Below are 17219 nucleotides of genomic sequence, written 5' to 3' on the forward strand. Positions count from 1 at the left end.
AGCACACTCTATAGATTGTAAAGCCTTTTTGGCTCATTGGGCTGAAAAACACTTAGGTAAGCAGCCCAACGAGATGTAGCCTGCAGAGATGATACGAGATGCCATTTTCAAAGTTAAAAACTGTGATGTTAGGCACAATAACATGTTAGTATTTGAAGGTCAAATGATCAGCTATGACCTGTTACTAAGACCAACATATATCCACTGTATGGGTTGTTTGCTTTGGAGTCAGCATTGTCCCTACGCCCCCAAAGCCTTATATTCTCCAAGGGAAACCTACGGCACAGCACCACTGTTCAGCTAAACAACTATAGCATGGTCTCTTGCCTGAGGTTCTCTTTGCATACTGGGATCAATTGCAGGAGAAGAATGAAACAAATTGCACAGAATGGTACAAGTTCCCCAGCCACGCTTGGGGGAGTAGGCAATTGGTCAGTGTAATGTGTTTCTTTGCCAGACCAGTGGACACTCGCCACTTGACGGATAACATGGACTTCATTTTCAGTTTTCCCTGAGAGTCTGCAGGAGCAGCAATGACAGTAATTATAACAATGGCAATGCACCATAATAGTTCTAACATGTTTTGCCCCAGACAGAAGCGTGAAGATCCCTAGCTTTCACATAGCATCACAATTGGTGATTGTGGAAACTTCCTCGCCCGGTTTTACCACCATTATATAACACTTCTGACGTGTACGGCACCTCAGCAGACAGAAATTTTAAAGATTGTAATAAAGTCAAGGGGGCTGGGTAAGGGTCATATTTTTCATCTCTTTATGTATGAATGTAGGCAGGGAGATGCCCTGTTGTGCTTCTGTTAAAGCCATTTTTGTCCATAGCCCCCTACGGGCCCGTAGGTTTGTATGGCCTTCTGCAGACAGATGATGGGTTGTTGGTATCACTAACACACTTGCATCAGTAAATAAAATACAGCGGAATGTTGTCTGATTCATGCCTGTGGTCAGTCTTTCCTCACTTCAGGAAAAAGCCCTGAAAATCTCTAGAAATGATATCAGAAAAGCCTTTTCACAGCTAATCTTTACCATAATTCTGCATTACTTCTTCAACAAAGAAGGCTTTGCAAAGCAAATAACAAAACCAATTTGAAGTGTAAACATTAGTGATCATTGTGCAAGTATTTGTTTGAAGCATCATGACGACACAGTGAGACTTTAGTCAAAATATATCACGTTTATACATTAACGCGTAAAGATTCCTTCTCTACATTCATTCTGCTGCTGATGACGGTAGGCTTTGCTGTGAAACAGATGTGAGCATTTTGCTTGTCAGCATGTGTAATTAGCAGCATTTGCATATCCCCTGTTTTAGCCCACATTCAGCTGTTTTGCACTTTATAAAATATTGATCTATAGGAAAGTAAATGCTCAATGTATTATTGTCAGCATTCGTGCTTGAATAAGGTCCTCGGATGTTAGACGCATCCTAATTGCGCTAAGACGGCTTTCGTTCATATTTCTTGAAATATAAGGTGTGGATCGTTGGGGGATGAAGATTTAAACCAAGATTCATATTTCTTAGGCTGCGTAAAAGTGAACCATTTAATCTGTGGCTGTGCCACAATTAGCCAGCTCCATGCCCCGAAGAGTTGCGCGATACAACACTCTCTGCATGCTGATCCACCAAATGCTAAGTACTGTCACAGCATATGATACCAATGCCATTAGCCAGGTGGCTTTCATTATCCAAATTACAGCTATTGTTTATAATTAATTATTTGTAAATAGGAAGATTCTGAATATAATTGATAGCTTGGATTTCCCTCATCTCCTATTAATTAGGTTGATGGGATTTTTAAGGCTTTTCATTTAGTCTCCCCCCCCCCCTGTATGTTTCAGATACTGATATGCCACGAATGCACAAGAATAAGCAGCGAGGCAATTCGACGTTCTAACTTGAATTTGTCTGATTCACTAGCGGATATCCTAGCTTAATAGAGCCTGAAGCACTGACCAGACAGCCACACCGGCTCAGTGACAAAGTGAAAGTCCCTAATTGTTTTTAATTTAATCTGCTGCTTCACTATTTTGGGTGCCAGTGCATATTAATGCTCTATCTTGTGTTGTAAGGGCGGGTAATTAGGTTGAGAGTGAATGATTCCCAAACCGCTCCTCTGTCTCCCAACCTTCTGTTCCCCATGTTGGAAGATTCATCTGAGAGGGAAGAAGTATTTTCTTCTAAAGGTCAGCGTAAGGATGCGGCGCAGTGTCGGGCTCAAATTTGTTTTTGTCATTTTTTTTTTTTTTTTTTTGGTTGCTGCGAAGGGATTAAATACTTGAAAAGTTGGTCTTTGCATCTCGTTAATGGATTCAAATTAAATGACTCTCTTAAAGGAATTACTCTGATGGGGAAAAAAAACTCTGGCCTTTGTTTTTTAACATCTCACTATAATGTAGTCCTCTATTTTCATCATTCTCATCACTGACAGACAGCTAAATATGAGAAAATGTTATCTTAAAACCTGTTTCTTTAGCCCTTCAGGCATTTATTTTAATTTTTTTTGGCTCCTAACTCAGTGTTTCTGTACATGTTAAACCTGCTGTGCTTCTCACTTGCACCGGTCTGAATAAATGCAATCATTATCTTTGCTTACGGATAAAAAAAATAAAAAAATTAGATAATTTTGGTTTCGGAAGAGTTATCAGTGTTTTTTTTTTTTTTTTTTTGTTCATTGTAGCATTGGTTTATTTTCATAGTGGCTGAGATGCAACATCCTTCCAGTGCCTGGGTTATAAGGCACAGAGCTGGTTGGATCACAGTAAACATGCAATCCTCCTGCTCAGCAGACAAATCACTCTCTTAGTGTACGACTGCAGTTGGCTACGTTTTTTTTTTTTTTTTTTTTTTTTTTGCATGAAGTGAGTAAACTGTGCCCATGAGAGCACAGGTTGGATATGCATTAATGCAAAGCTTGCAGTAATTTACGGTTAATGTCTGTTAAATAAAAAAGGAGCATTATAGCAGTGTAAAACTTGACAGACTATAAAATGCAGGCGACTGTTGGTTTTAAAGGACCACAGTGTTGCTCTCTTCTCCCATCTTGAAATCTCTCGTTTCTGTGTCCACTTTGGTGCTTTTTTTTTTTCCAGCTTTAATGTCAGCAAAATCTGATCGAAGTAAGAAAAGAAAACAAAAGTTCATAGTGTTTTTGGAACAGATATGTTTTCATAGATATAAAGAGCAGTTTATGTCCCTTTTTAAAGTTAACAGGGTATAGATTTAGCAATTAAGGAGTAATCATTCTCATTATAGAGAGTAATCCAGTTAAAACCTAACAGATGTCTGGTCCAACAGGGGAATCGTGATGGTCCCATGCCAACAATAAGGCAGTAATGTTGTTGAAATGCTCAGGTGCAACGATGAAGTGTGGAAGAATTTCTTTTTTTCTTTCTTCCTCTTTTTTTTCTGTCCTCCCTTAAGTGTCCACATGTTGACAGTTGACCATTTAATGGCCCACTTAATTGCAGTGGCCCCTTCATCCTAGAGCCTCATTGTAAATTAAAGCTGAGGTGGCAGGGTGTTTTGCTGAAAGCGTTTCTTGCCTTTTGCTTTTACTTCAAACATTTTGGGTTCCTCTCTTTTGTGAACTGCAACTGCAACGACAGTTAGTGCAGTATAAAGTTTTGACGGGGGATCTGGAGATCTCAAAGCAACATGCTTCCTGGGTTAAGTAATTAGAAAACTGTCCCAGTGGTTAAGATGCTTCTAATATAAAATGCTCCTATACACATATTCAAGATCTCAGGGTTTATTGTGAAGGGGTGGTTAATGCAGCGGGAGGAGGAGTTTTGAGTTGCTGTCAGAGCTGCCCATTTCCAAGGTTTTCCCCTTTGTGAGGTGTTTGACACTGACTGGAGCTGGGGATGAATGTAGCTTATGGCGACCCATGGAACTGACCAGCTCCGGAGAGTCACAGCTTCATGGAGTGAGTTTCCCTTTTCAGAGCCCATCAGCTGCTCCCGAATGGCCTCTGTGCTAACACTGATGGCAAAGCAGGAAAACTTTCTCCTGTGAGTGTAGTGCTACACCAGTCCCACTGTGGTCATCCGCTTTGCAAAGAGGCCGAACTCGGGAGCGTGATTGTCCTCAGCAACTGTGCGTGAACCCTGCCAATTATTTGCATGAAAATGATTAATTTCTCTCGAGTGAATGTTCCCGCCTTTGTGTAATTTATGAGCATTTTAGCTTCTCGGTGCTGTAACTGGTGAGGACCAAAGAAGATGCTGTGAATGATCAGAAAAAAAACCCAAACAAACAACAAAAAAACAAAAAAACGGGCGATATATTTTTCATCTCCCATACCACACACAACCTCCCCCTTCTTTCCACCCCCACACCATCGTGGCAGGAATCCTTTGTTAGAGGTGTTCATCTGGAACAACTTTGCCACACTTGTTTTCATGTTCTTTTAGATTACAGGGCAGCTGGCCCCAGCTTTGAAGCTCCCCTCTCCCTTTGTCTCTGTGCAATGCACTCTGGTAATTAACTTTGTCCTTCTTTTATTTGTTCCAGTCACTCGCAGTCCACTCTTCTGAGCATCTTCTCCCTGGAGTACCAGGTTAGAAGTTTTCTTCCTTTGTGAGCCCTGACAGGTGCCTAATTGAATGATGAATGTCCCTTTATTTCTTTGTAATTGAACTGCCAGCTTTCTGATTGGTTTGGAGGATGCCCCCCCCCAACCATACCCCCGTTTGTTCCCCCCATCACCTCCATCCCCTCCTCCTCCTCACGTTCACGTTGAGGTCCTTTGCCTGCCTGAGCCTCAGTGGATGTCTGCCAAGCCTTCCCATCCATCTGTCTAATAACATCTAGCCCCTGCTTATTTGGTGGACCTGTAATAAATTATGCTAAACCATTATTATTCTGACAATAATAATTTCCCTGTGTAGTGCGGCTGCGTGTGCTAAATGTTTGCTGACTCGCACTGTCACTGCTGCTTTCCACGGCTGACAGCGGATGATGATAAATGGCCGCTGCCGCCAGTGGCAGAAGGCAGCACAGGCAGAAAATGGAGTCATTTATCATCCCACTGACAGGTGTCAGTCACACTGCCCGTCTCCGTGGAATTACATTTTTTTGTGTGCAGCAGATTTTAAATAAGTTGCTTTTAACCAATGCTCTTCCTCTTTTATCCTGTGTCCTCCTGTCTCGCAGCAAGGATGGCAATTGAATTGCATGGAAATGTCAGGGTGTGGTACGAGCAATAGCGTCGCTGCTTGATAGAAAAACGGGAAATGCGTACAAGGCATGAGTGAGGGAGGTAGAGGGGGGGATGGTGGATCTGAACAAGGTTGCCTTGGCATACTTTGACCCCTAGCAAACTTATTGAAATCAAATTACTGTGACCCTAGAATCTCTTGTTTGTTCAACTAGAATAGAGGCTGCAAGAGGAACAGGGGCTGAATAAGAGTGCATTTTAGTCCAGTGGACTGGAAACAAAAAGCATTTTGCTCCTACAAATACTATTTTGTGGAAATTATTCATGTTTATATGTATGAAAGAAAGTTTTTCTATTGTTATTACTGCTAATACAGTGTTGTCTTTGTGGCAGAAACGTACAAAAAGGACATTCTCAAGACATCATGCACCAGATGTTATTGAAAGCCACTACCAAAGGTACTATTTTCTTTACATTTTATTATTATTACCTCTCTCTCTTCTGTGTAGCCCTCTATTTATCTTCCTCTCATCTCTATTACTGTTTTTTTCTTTTCTTTTTCTTTTTTTAACTCTCTCCCACTCTTGCATGCCCCTTTTTGTCTTCGCCATTCTCTGACTGACAAAAAGGGACTTGCCAAAGTTACATGAGAGTAGGTGGGCCACCATGACAGTTATAATCTCCTCCAAACAAATCACCACCCTCAGGATTCATTCCAGACCTCCACTTGCACCTGCTAAGCCAAAGCTCTGTTCTCTGTGTCAGAGCAGAAAAATAAACAAATAACCAGCCGTTGGACATTTGCCTTACCACTGGCTTATGATGGGATGATTATGTGTAATTCAATGAATATGGCTAAATTAAAAAAAGAGAAGAAAAAAAAAAGAAGGCTGTAAGGGGAAAAGCCTCTTTGCATATTGCAATTAGCCTTTATCTAGCTTATTAGGCCATTGTTCAGGGGAAAATAAGGCTGGATAATGCACCTCTAATCCACTTACACCAGCAAACCTCAGAGATGATCTGGGCAAGATCTAAGGGGAGTTGCAGTTTTAGCTGGCGAGGGAAAAAAGGCTTTTTAGGCGGCAGGGGTTAACTAACTATCAAATGCTTGTCTGGCTTCAAGGAAATATGAAGCCCACCAAGCAGTGCTGTTTTAACCACACTGAGCTTGCCATATGCCACCCAGGGCAAAGTCATCAGGGACATTAGCATGTCTTGGCTAGCCTGGTCTGGCCCCCTGTACCCTTCTGTCTGCTTTTGTTGGTCATGGTTTTTTTTGTTTTGTTTTGTTTTTTATGCTTTTGTTGTCCTTTGTTATAATAAAGGTATCTGAGAGAAGCCAAGGCCCGTCCCACTGCTCCTGTTCTGCTGGAGTTGGCCAATGAGGTAACAGCTCGTTGTTTTTCTTTCGCCTCTCTTTTCTAACCTTTGAAATAATGATCTCAGTTGATACTCTGTCTATCCACGGATAAACAGGAGTTTGCTTTCGCTTTTTGTTCCCTCTCCCCTAGTCTGTTAGTCATTACCAAAATTGTTAAAATGGTCAGCTCTATTATCAATTATTTAATGCAATTAGCTCCAAGCTCCATTAAGCAGATGTGAAAATACTTTTTCTGTTTTTATTACGTAATTTTCCAAATTGCGGTTCAGGCAGAGTTGACACAAACTGTGGACAGGTGAGGATGGGGTCATTGGTTAATTCCTCTTTTTGTCACTTTGTCAGGTTTTTACTTGAAGAGGTCAGAGTGGGGTTATTGCTCTGAATGATGTCACAATTGTATATATTCAACAACAAAAAATAAAATGGTATGTGAAAACAGATAGAATAGCATTAACGTTTCTGCTGTGTATGTTAATGAAAATGAATGTGCTCAGTAGCCACTAATACTGCTTATATTGTGGAAATTTAGTTATTTTTGCACTTGTTTGAAAAGTGATACATGATAAACAAAAACAGCTAACATACAGACCCAGTGCAGTCCATTTTAGATGATTACGCTCTTGCTCACTGTCCGCCTCGATCATTTATAAGCTCAGATTCTGAAATTTTAGCATTTATTTGCTCTTTGAATGCATCGTTACTCTTTCAGATTCATTTGATTTCATTATTAGAATGGGCTGCTCAACTATTTCAGATGTTTAATGCCTATCGCAGTTTTATTGGTGCTTGCACTCAGGGTTTCTTAGTTTAAAATCAGAGGAGTTCGCACGCATGAGTGGCAACCTCAAAGCTAACTGCTATTATTCATTCTTCATTTAATTGACACTTGATTTTTTTTTTTTCTTTAAAAGGATGAAATTCAGCACAGAGATAACTGTTCATGAACCATTTAACTGTCATTTTAATATCCTACTTAACATTTAAACCAAGCACTCGTGGTCTCGCAGACTGCTAATTGATGTACTTTCATGTCTTCATGAGACAATATATCTCCAACAGAGGAAAATGATTAACAGTGGTGAAAACTGTTCATGGATATTTTTTTGCCCCCCAGAAAAAGTCCATGAATGAGGGTTCTAAATTTGCATTTTTTTTTTCTTTTTCTTTGCATGCTTTATGGGGAGCTTTCACAAAGGTTACTCAAACATACAGTCTTTAGAAAAGATACACCAGTGCTGCACTGTGTGTTCCATCCATTATCATTTCAGGCTAATACAACCAGATAACCTTAACCCCCAGTAATTATTTTCAATTGGAATTCAAAGCCATGTGAATCTTAGTCACATGTTAAAATCGTGAAGTGCTACGTTCTGACTTGAGAATGGAGACGGACTCATGATTAATATGAAAATCAGGGCGGTGCAAGTACCTGAACTAATCAAGTGGTATTTATCCAGGCCAAGCATGCATTGGTAATTTTGCCATTTTTCATGTGTCAGTTCTGATGCAGGTTTCCAGGAATCTGATGTTCTCTTGTTATCCAGAGGTGTGAACAGTGAGCAGGCCAATGAGCAACAAAAAGAAAGAATGCAGAGAAGAAGAGATGGGGAGAGAAAATTGGAAGAATTTGTGAGATGGAAAAAAAAGAAAAAAGCTGAGGGCAACAAATGCTAAGTTCATGATATCATCAGAAGCCCTAATAGAGACGCAAAGTCTCCCCTTAATTATTATAGACATGTTAGGGCGTTTTTACAAGCTGCCTTCTTAGTGCAATATTACAGAGATGTTAACAAATACTAAGTCGAGTAAAAAGACATTGTTTAGACGCAGGCGTCTCTGCTCCCAGCGTTATCAGTTTGCATCAGAGAAAAGATGAAACACCACAATCTCGCTGCAAGCTGAAGGCAAATTCCCCAATTATGCTAACAAGAGGAAAAATTCTTTGGCTGTAAGAATGTTGTTTCATAACGAGCTGGCTAGAACGGCAAGGTCTTCAAGCAGTGTTTTAATTCCCTGCATAAAGAGGGGGTCGGGGAAATTTTGCAGTGAATGAGCTAAAGCATTTTCTTATTAGCTTATATATTGTTTAAGCAGAGGTTAAATGCATCGCTCGAAGCAAAGAAATTACTCGTATACACGTTTGATGCCTGTTAATAAAGCGATAATAACGGTTTCATTGAGCTTGCCTCAACGCCAAGTTTCTTTTGTTGTGCACAACATTATAACAACGATATTGTTTGAAATGTGAGGGAGTGCTCTGTGCTGACAAAAAATATGGTCAGGTAGACACCTTCAGCATCAATTATTAGTGCTCTCTTACTTGTCAGGCCCTCTCCTTTCACTGAAACCAAAAGCATTGCTCAGCTCTTCAGGTGTCTTAGTGTTCAAAGGGTGTTGCAGCCATAGGTCCTTTCCTTCCTATTAGGGACTGCATTCCCACAGTCCCTCGGCTGTGTCCTGTTGGTTGCTGCTGTTTTGCCTTGGTGATCATTCTATGATTAAAGCTCTCCATTGTCTCTTGTCTGGGCATAGCATGTGCTGCTTTTCCTTACAAGATGAGATACCGGGGATGTCTGCTTGACAGAAGCAAGGGTGATTCGGCCAGGTACCTTGGCTGTGTAATAGGCGATCTCTTGTTCCTGTGGGAAAGGTTATTGCAAAGCGAGGCTTTCGAAAAACCATTTTGCACAAGGATTGTCAAAAGCTGGGTCAAGGTTTGTAAATATAATAATGTAATTTAGAGCCATTAAGACCATGATTATCTACGGGACATCAGCTAAACGTCAGCTGACAGAGTAATTTCAGGGCTGAAATTCAAATTCTGAAATTCTAACGCTGTTCAGAATATGCTTCTTTCAACTGGATATGTGAGATTTAGTGTAAAATAAGGTTTGTAAATATGATAGATTTGGTAGAAGTTGTATCAACTCCCCATAGACATGATTGCCCCTTTTCTTATTTGGGCAAATTCTCTTTTTTTGTTGTTCAATCTATTTAAGGTGGATGTGTCTCCTTCTCTCATGGCTCGCATTATCCTGGACAGGTTCCTTCAAGACACGGATGGTGAAATGCGTGAGTAACACTTTGCCTTTCGTCACTCCATCGCTCTCTAGATCAATCTTAATTGAAGCATTTTGTCCAATGAATCTCTTTTTGTTTGAGTCCAGAACTTGAGTCTCGTTGCTGTATTTTCAACCCGTCCAACCCTAATGAGAGACAGACAAGAAATAGTAGTGGCAGCATCCCAGGGCACATGATTGGCAGTTAAGTCCTAGGAGGACCACCCACCTCTCAACTGCAGTGTGGATCAATGCTAGCTGGCCTCATCAGTGTTATTTATAACACTCCTGATTCCTCCCCTCACCCCCTTCGTCCCCCATTGCATTAATCTATTCCTTACCCTTTTTTCTTTTTCTCATAACCCATTCTCTTTCTCTATACCTATGGGATCCATGTAGGGAAATCAAGTTGAGGAAAACTGGTAGAAAAAGCAAACCATTCCTCTGTAGTGCTGATGGATACTCTACAGGAGCACAGAATTGTTTCAAGTGATTTTACATAAATTGTGTGAATTATGACCATGCACATTCTGCTTAGTATCTGCTTACTATCCGTCATGCCATTTTGTGCAATTTTTTTAAGGAAGATTACTGTTATTTGCGATTTTTCTTTTTAGGGTGAGACTCCTATTAATTGATATTAAAAGAAACCGTTGCTCTTTTTTTTTTTTCTTTCCCTTTTTTTATTTCCATCGGGGACTCTTAGTATGTTGTTTGAACATCTATTCATATTATTTCAGTAATTTCATCCTGAAATCCAGGTGTGTGTGTCTGTGTCTGTGAAGTAGTCAGTACTTTGAGAGTCAATCGCATGATGTCAAAAAGACGCGCTTCCAATTTAATCAAGAAAGAGATTAAAGTGGATGTGTGTTATTTTCAACTTCGGTACAGCACAGCCATTTGTCAAAGTCAAAGATGTTATTGCTTTGGACCCACCGTTATCCACTGCCTGTCAAAATACTAGTTTGAGCAGCTTGTAGAACAGGGCATTCATCCAGGAGAGGTACTCTGTCTCGCATAATAGCATGCTGCATCTGTCCATCTCCATACAGCGAAAACATGCTTTATTATTTTATATGTGTATATATATATATGTGTGTGTGTATATAGTATTATTATTGCTCGGAATAGATTTGAAGCTGATGGAACTTCCTGGATGACATGATTTACATCAGAATTGTTTAATCTGGTAGCCTGATTGTTGCCAGCAACATGAATGTGAAACTTTTCCAAATATATGCCAATGTTCCATAACCCCTCTCCGCTGTCGCAGTCTGTGGATTCACTGGCTGTGGGGGTGACTTCTGCTTTGACCGAGCCTCTCTTCAATCTCCCCGTGTCCTGTTCGGCCTTTACACTTGAATTGTTCGCCACATGGGCTGTGGTCAAATCGTTGAATCTCCCTGTGTGTATATTAAGCTCCAGTAATGTGTTTTCACCATGAAACAATGCAAGGATAATTGTCTTTGTTAGCGATTAGCTAACAGGTTGGTTCAGTGCTATTGGCAGATGTATCTGTCATGCCCCCCCCCACCATCCCCAGACCACATTCCACTGTGTGTGGGTGGGTGTGTATTTGTTGTATTTTAGACAAACTCTAAGGGGAGGCAGGCAAGCGCACTGCAAAGATCAATAGACTTGTATATAGGGGACATTACCCCCAACTGGGTTAGTGGCTTGCCTTTGCCTAGCACCAATGCTTTTTTTATTCCTCTACTCTTTCCCCCTGCATTTAAGAGACACAGGAATGGGGCCTCTGGGACTATGGAATATATGTACAATCACCAGTGTTGGATCAATACAGAGTTTTAAATTGTTTTCTGTACCTTCCTTGTTTTGTTTTGCTAGCTTGTTGTTACTCCCCCACCCTGCCCTCCTTCCCACACGCCACCACACCTCAACTTGATGACACCACCAACAAGCTGACTCCCCTTCTTCTTGCAGCTCAAGTATTGGAGAGAGTATCAGCCGAGCAAAAAGGAAGACTATCTGGAGGCGCTTGTAAAGGAATCAATACATTCAAAGCGCTTTTATGGCATATTGAATACAATATCAACATCCATAATGCCCCTTGCCTCATGAAAACAGACTGGGCAGTTGGGGAGGAAAGGTCGCATGTGCAGCCAGTTGAGACAGCCTCAGCATATATGCTAATATTGCTCTCAGGATCGCTATATTTTTGTCCACAATAGCATTTCCTAAATTGGGAGCATGCGTATGTTTTTATTTAAGATAACGTATTATCAGTTCCTGTAGGAATAGCTTTAAATCAGGATCATGAACAATAATCATGATTTTCTTCAATTGCTCAACATTGATGTGGACAGAACCCTCTTATCTACAAAGGCCCACTGAATAAAAAGTATTAGCAACATTTTCTGACTTCATGTTGGAGTTCCGGTTGGTCTTCAGCTTCAACAAAAACGTACATCTTTCCACTGCTTCCGTCTCGAGTCCGGTTCTGCGTATGGCAGCGCAAACGGTGAAATGCGATGGTTTCGTCACACCAACTTTGACAGTGAAGTGTTCAGTTAAGTTTTTTGTAATAAACATTTCTTCCTTTTTATTATTATATCCTTTACAACTTTGTCAGATTCAGTCTTCTAACTATTTGAGCAAACATGTGCATATTGTTGATCTTTATTATTTCTGGCTTGTTTAAATTTCCCACTAGAAAATATTTTTCAATAATATAATTAGGGTCAAGTTGAATTAAACCGGAGACAAATGTGTACAGACCTTCACGTTTGTTGAAATGTGATTCATAATTTTTAGTGGTTGACATTTGATTGATATTTATAAATGATGGTTGAACAGTAGAAGGTACCTAAACTCAGTTAAACTGGTGATCCATACAGTGACATAATTCATAGATTTGTGCTTGACAAAAATCCACAACTTAACAAGAACAATGCTTGATGTGGACATGTCATTAACTTGTTGCATTTTTTGAAGGCAGATCTGCTTATTTAGTTCTGCACATGATATAAATACTCAGAAAACTTCTGGATGTCATTCCAACTCTGTGTCAGTAGATACCTTTTTGAAGTCGCCAACAGGCACACTGGGGGAGCTCATGCTCTGTCTTTTTCTCCCCCTGCTATCGCTTCATCTTTCTTTCTATTCCTCCTTTGACAGCAGTTGATGTGCCTCTAGATTTAGACGTACTTTTTTTGAGGAGGCAATTTTGCTAGCTATTTGACCTTTTCCATTTTCCCAAGGCCCAGCTCCAGATTAGATTGCTACTCCATGTTTTGTAACTATGTGATTCGACCGCCCTTAAGATTTATTGTCACATTCCTTTACAGAAGCCTTGTACGCAAGGTTATAAATGTCCTGTGTTTGATGTTAACACTGTGAGAATTTTAGTATCTACAATGATCCTTGGGTTCTTTGACGGAATTCATAATAGCTTTGGTGTTTTGCAGATAAAACATGTTGATAACTGAATATTGTATTATGCTCTATCCAGTAAAATCTCTAAGTATCCACTGTGATTGCTATTGTTCATCCTTTTTTTTGTCTTCCAAGTGCTCCTCTCTCACACCTCTCCACTGTGTGGAGCTGGTGTTTGTGTATATGCAGCCTTTTTTTTCAAATAATGAGAGCAAGGGCTCTTCATTAGCAAGGATGGAGGGAGTAAGGAGGCAAAGATGGCACGAGTGTTACTGCGTATGTGTGTGTATGTATGAAAAGGGTGGGTGCGAGGGAGGTAAGCAGCACCGTAGCACTTCACTTGACAAGTATACTAATTACTCCTTTTCAGCAGAGGAGCTCTAGTCAGCCACTGCCACACTCTAATGGCCTGACCTGGGAAGCCTCTCTCCATAGCAGAGCTCCCTAGGTCTACTATTACTGTAGCTAAACACACACGCAGACATGGACACACAAACACACACACTGAAATGTAGAGTCTCATCTCACCGCTATCAGGAAGAATCAGGTTGAAGCAGATCAGTTCTGCCCCAGTAACCTCTTCAGGGACTGGGCTCCTCCTGCACAAGAGATACTACCTCATATCATCAACTAGCACCCACACACCACTACAGATAGTTAAAAGAAAAAAACACATTTTATTCCCCTCCCTCTCTTCTCCTACTCTCTCCCATCCTCTGATTTTTTTTTTTTTTTTTTTTTTCTGTGCAGGAGGATAAATTTAAAAGGAGTAAATTGGAAAATCAAATGAGGGCTTTAGGCATCCGCAGAGATTTGCAGAGCTGTCGGCCAGTGTTGGAGAGCCTCATCCATCATGTCCCACAAGTAGTCAATTCCTCTAGTATCTGTAAATGTTTTCAGATATTAGCCAATTTATATGCTCCGAGATTCATCATGGAAAATCAGCTTTAGCGGCGCACATTATCAGGACCTGTCTCTCCTTTGCTCCATGAAGTTTGATGAACGAGTGCCCCTCCACAGCTCAATGACTTGCGCATGGGGAGCGTAGAGAGGTGGGGGGGGGGGGGTGTCTATGGAGGAAATGGGTAACTGGCCCCCACCCGTGGAAAGAAGTGGGTTTTTTAATTAATAAACAAACTTGCAGAGGAGCTCATCAGTGTCAGGGGCAATAACAATTGTCATCCATTATTGTTTATTATGGCCCTCCCTCAACAAATGTTGCTATTTAATGAGGTTTCTCGATATTTTTTGCTTTCGAGATAATGACTTTTTCAGAGAGAAGATGGGTAGTTACAAATGATGCGAGTAAGCAAGGAAAACTCGAGCCAAGGTTGTGTGACTGTTACCTTGCTGCATATATAGCTTATCTCGTTTTGGAGTTGCATATGAAAACAGGCTTGTGATTTGTTTACACTGGTTGTTTTCTTTAGCAAATCCCAATGGAGGCGTAGCATTTCACATCTATTATTCTGCTCCTCTCTGTTCTTTCTGTTCAGATGTTGACGGTGTGATATGGTGCCTTAGTAAGAATTTATACCAACACGGGACAATTACAGTAAATTTGGCGAATGTTTACAAGGTGCAAAGTTGTGCTGCAGGGCTTTGTTCTCTGTGTCTGGTGTTCTTCAGATTATGCTTTTTATTTTCCTGCACAGGTTTTATGTGTGCGCCTGTGTCTGCCTTGAGTGGTTGTATTTAAAAAGGAAGCCTTGTGTGTGTGTGTGTGTGTGTGTGTGTGTGTGTGCTCAGGTGCATGTGTGTGTGGCAAAAAGGAGCTTAGAGTGTCATGGATGTGTTCTGCTGCACAAGGCGGGGGCGTCTTTAATAAATGTATGCTGATGTTGGAGGCTGCAACGATGCGAAGGAAGCAAGGGCCCTGTTGTTATTTACTGCTGTGTTTGTGCACAGCAGCGAATCCTGGGCCTGCAAATGGCATTACAGCCCGTGATGAATGAGCATTAGGGTAAACTCATTTTAAAAGCATCCTGATTTATTAGCAGCCTGGCCTTCCATTTTCATCAGGTCAATGCTTGGCTGAAATTCCACAATGTCAGCGCCAAGGTCACCTCTTTATGGCTATTTTTAACCCCATCGCTCAGAAATAGCAGGAAAATGGCATCCTATCACTTATTATGGCCATCCACCAAAAAGATCAAAGAGCTTTAGAGACGGCGGAGATGCACATGCAGTCTTAGAAGTGTGTGCTATGTGACAGACCAAAATGTGGTGGTGGTCAGCCTCCAATTATGAGTGCTAGTAAGACAAGAGCTTTAATGGCTAACGTTTGCCTTCAGGGAGGTTTATTACACGCTACTGTTTTGCAGAAGCAGCGTCAAATCTATAAAACGACCATTAGGAAGAGGGGAAAAAAATCAATCAAAATGCCATTAAAGTGGAATAAGTTGCCAATATTGCTGATGTGGTTGCGGGTCCTTTGATTTTCCTTCAGATTATTAGGCACAGTCGAGTAGTGACTTTGTTAAGGGAAACCAGTGTTGTTGGGGAGTAATATGTCTCCTGGCTTCATAAAGTTTGCTGCCTCATATTTCCCACTTTATTGATTATCCATTATCATTTGTCATGAGGTGTCCTAACTCAAGGGGAAAATATAACCCTCTTTCTTCTCTGCCGCCTGCTCTGCTCAGGAGCATGGTATGGATCTGAGTGTGAAGGTACCAATCTCTGAGAAAAATGAGCAGCGAAATAAAACACAGTCTTGTGCCTCGCAGCTCTAAGAGGGAGCGCGGGGTTATGGGGTGGGCTGGGGGGAGCACTGTGGCTTGAAGAGACCGAAAAGAAAAAAGCAGTTTGCAAAAGGAAAGGGGGTGAAAAAAATGTGGCAGAGAAAGATAGAGACAAAGAAACAGAAGAAACGGGAGAAAGAGAGAGAGAAGCGTGCTGAATGGGCTTTGTTCTTCTTCCACCCTCCCTACTTTTTATTTCATCGCAAGGCAGATGAGGGATCACAGAACTGTTTGTCTTCTCTGTGGTGGTTTTCTCAACAAGTAATGCAGATAAAAGAAGTCTGTGGGGTGAGAATAGGAAGAAGAAAAAAAAAACGAAAAAAACTGTCTGAATGTCTTTCTGTTCGTGAAATTATTTCAACGGCGCATTAATGATCCAGACAGCAATCTGCGGACCCTTATTTAGGGATTTGAAAAAATAGAAGTAGAATAATTTCACATAAATTCTCCTGCCTTTAAAGGTCATATATTCTTTGCATTTGCAGATAAGCTCGAGCATCTCCATTGTGTTGGTACAGGCACCATCCATGCCTGAAATGTGAATAGAAACATACGCAGTATTGTCTGTAATGCTGCAAGTCTGTCAGGAGCACGTGTGTGTATATATATCACTAAAATGGCACATCTCAACCATTTCGTCACACAATGATACAATCCATTTAATCCAAATCTTTTTAAGAAATGATTTAAGGAATTTCTTTTTTGCTGTTGCAGTTACAGCGAGTCAATCCAGCCAGGCTTTTCTCTCTGATTTATAATGTTAGCATTGCAAGAATGGGGATGAGAGATGCAGAGTAGTCAGCGTTCACAACATAGATAAACTACACAAAGCGCCTGTGCTCTGGGTTGAAACATTTATCTATTGAAAATTTGTGCAGACTCTCTAATGGACAAGTGTAGAAAAACAGCGTTAACCTTTGCATGGGAAATTGCAGAATGAGCAGGCTGCTTTTTGTCTCCATGTCTGGACTATTTGATGTAATATTGCCATCAATTAGACATTTAATTAATTGCATTTTTCCTGGTTAAACAAGCCATTATGTTTCATGACTTTAGTTTTACAGTCTTTATGCGATTCATTTATTTTTTATTTATCCGTTTATTTCTTTTTTTAATGCTTTTCTGTCTTGTCCTCAGCTTCCAAAACAATCCTCAACAGCATGCTGAAGGAGCCGTCATTAATTCCAGATCAAGTATTGGCCAATAATATCTACCAGGTAAGGATTTTACCTCTTATGTTTAATCAAAAGACGACAGTGACATTATTGCTATTTAGATTGTTATTTCTATGAAATATATGTATTTTTGATATTTTAAAATTGTACATTAATTTGCACTGTTGTCCCACCGATTGCCAGGCTAAAGACCCCCTTTCCATATAAAAGGAGTTTGTAAATGTTACTCCCGCACCTGCCCAACACGCGCCTTCAGCTGCTCATGTTTGCTGATGAGATCACGTGACA

The 17219-nt window shown here is 40.7% G+C and overlaps 1 protein-coding gene across 4 annotated transcripts in view; it reads left to right on the forward strand.

Moving 5' to 3' along the window:
* cdin1 (CDAN1 interacting nuclease 1) overlaps window positions 1–17219 on the forward strand; it is a 53730-nt gene that overhangs the window by 4750 nt on the left and 31761 nt on the right. For 2 of the 4 annotated variants that reach the window (XM_072365104.1, XM_072365105.1), the window contains 5 exons: window positions 4531–4576; window positions 5570–5634; window positions 6502–6562; window positions 9557–9629; window positions 16894–16973. In XM_072365104.1, the coding sequence (XP_072221205.1) occupies window positions 4531–4576; window positions 5570–5634; window positions 6502–6562; window positions 9557–9629; window positions 16894–16973 (325 nt within the window). Of the gene's footprint in view, window positions 1–4530; window positions 4577–5569; window positions 5635–6501; window positions 6563–9556; window positions 9630–16893; window positions 16974–17219 lie in introns of those variants that run through there. The other 2 variants (XM_072365106.1, XM_072365103.1) reach the window with 2 other exon arrangements.

This window comes from Leuresthes tenuis, unplaced genomic scaffold, assembly GCF_036924035.1.
Source record: "Leuresthes tenuis unplaced genomic scaffold, fLeuTen1.0.hap1 SCAF_15, whole genome shotgun sequence".
Lineage (NCBI taxonomy): Eukaryota > Metazoa > Chordata > Actinopteri > Atheriniformes > Atherinopsidae > Leuresthes > Leuresthes tenuis.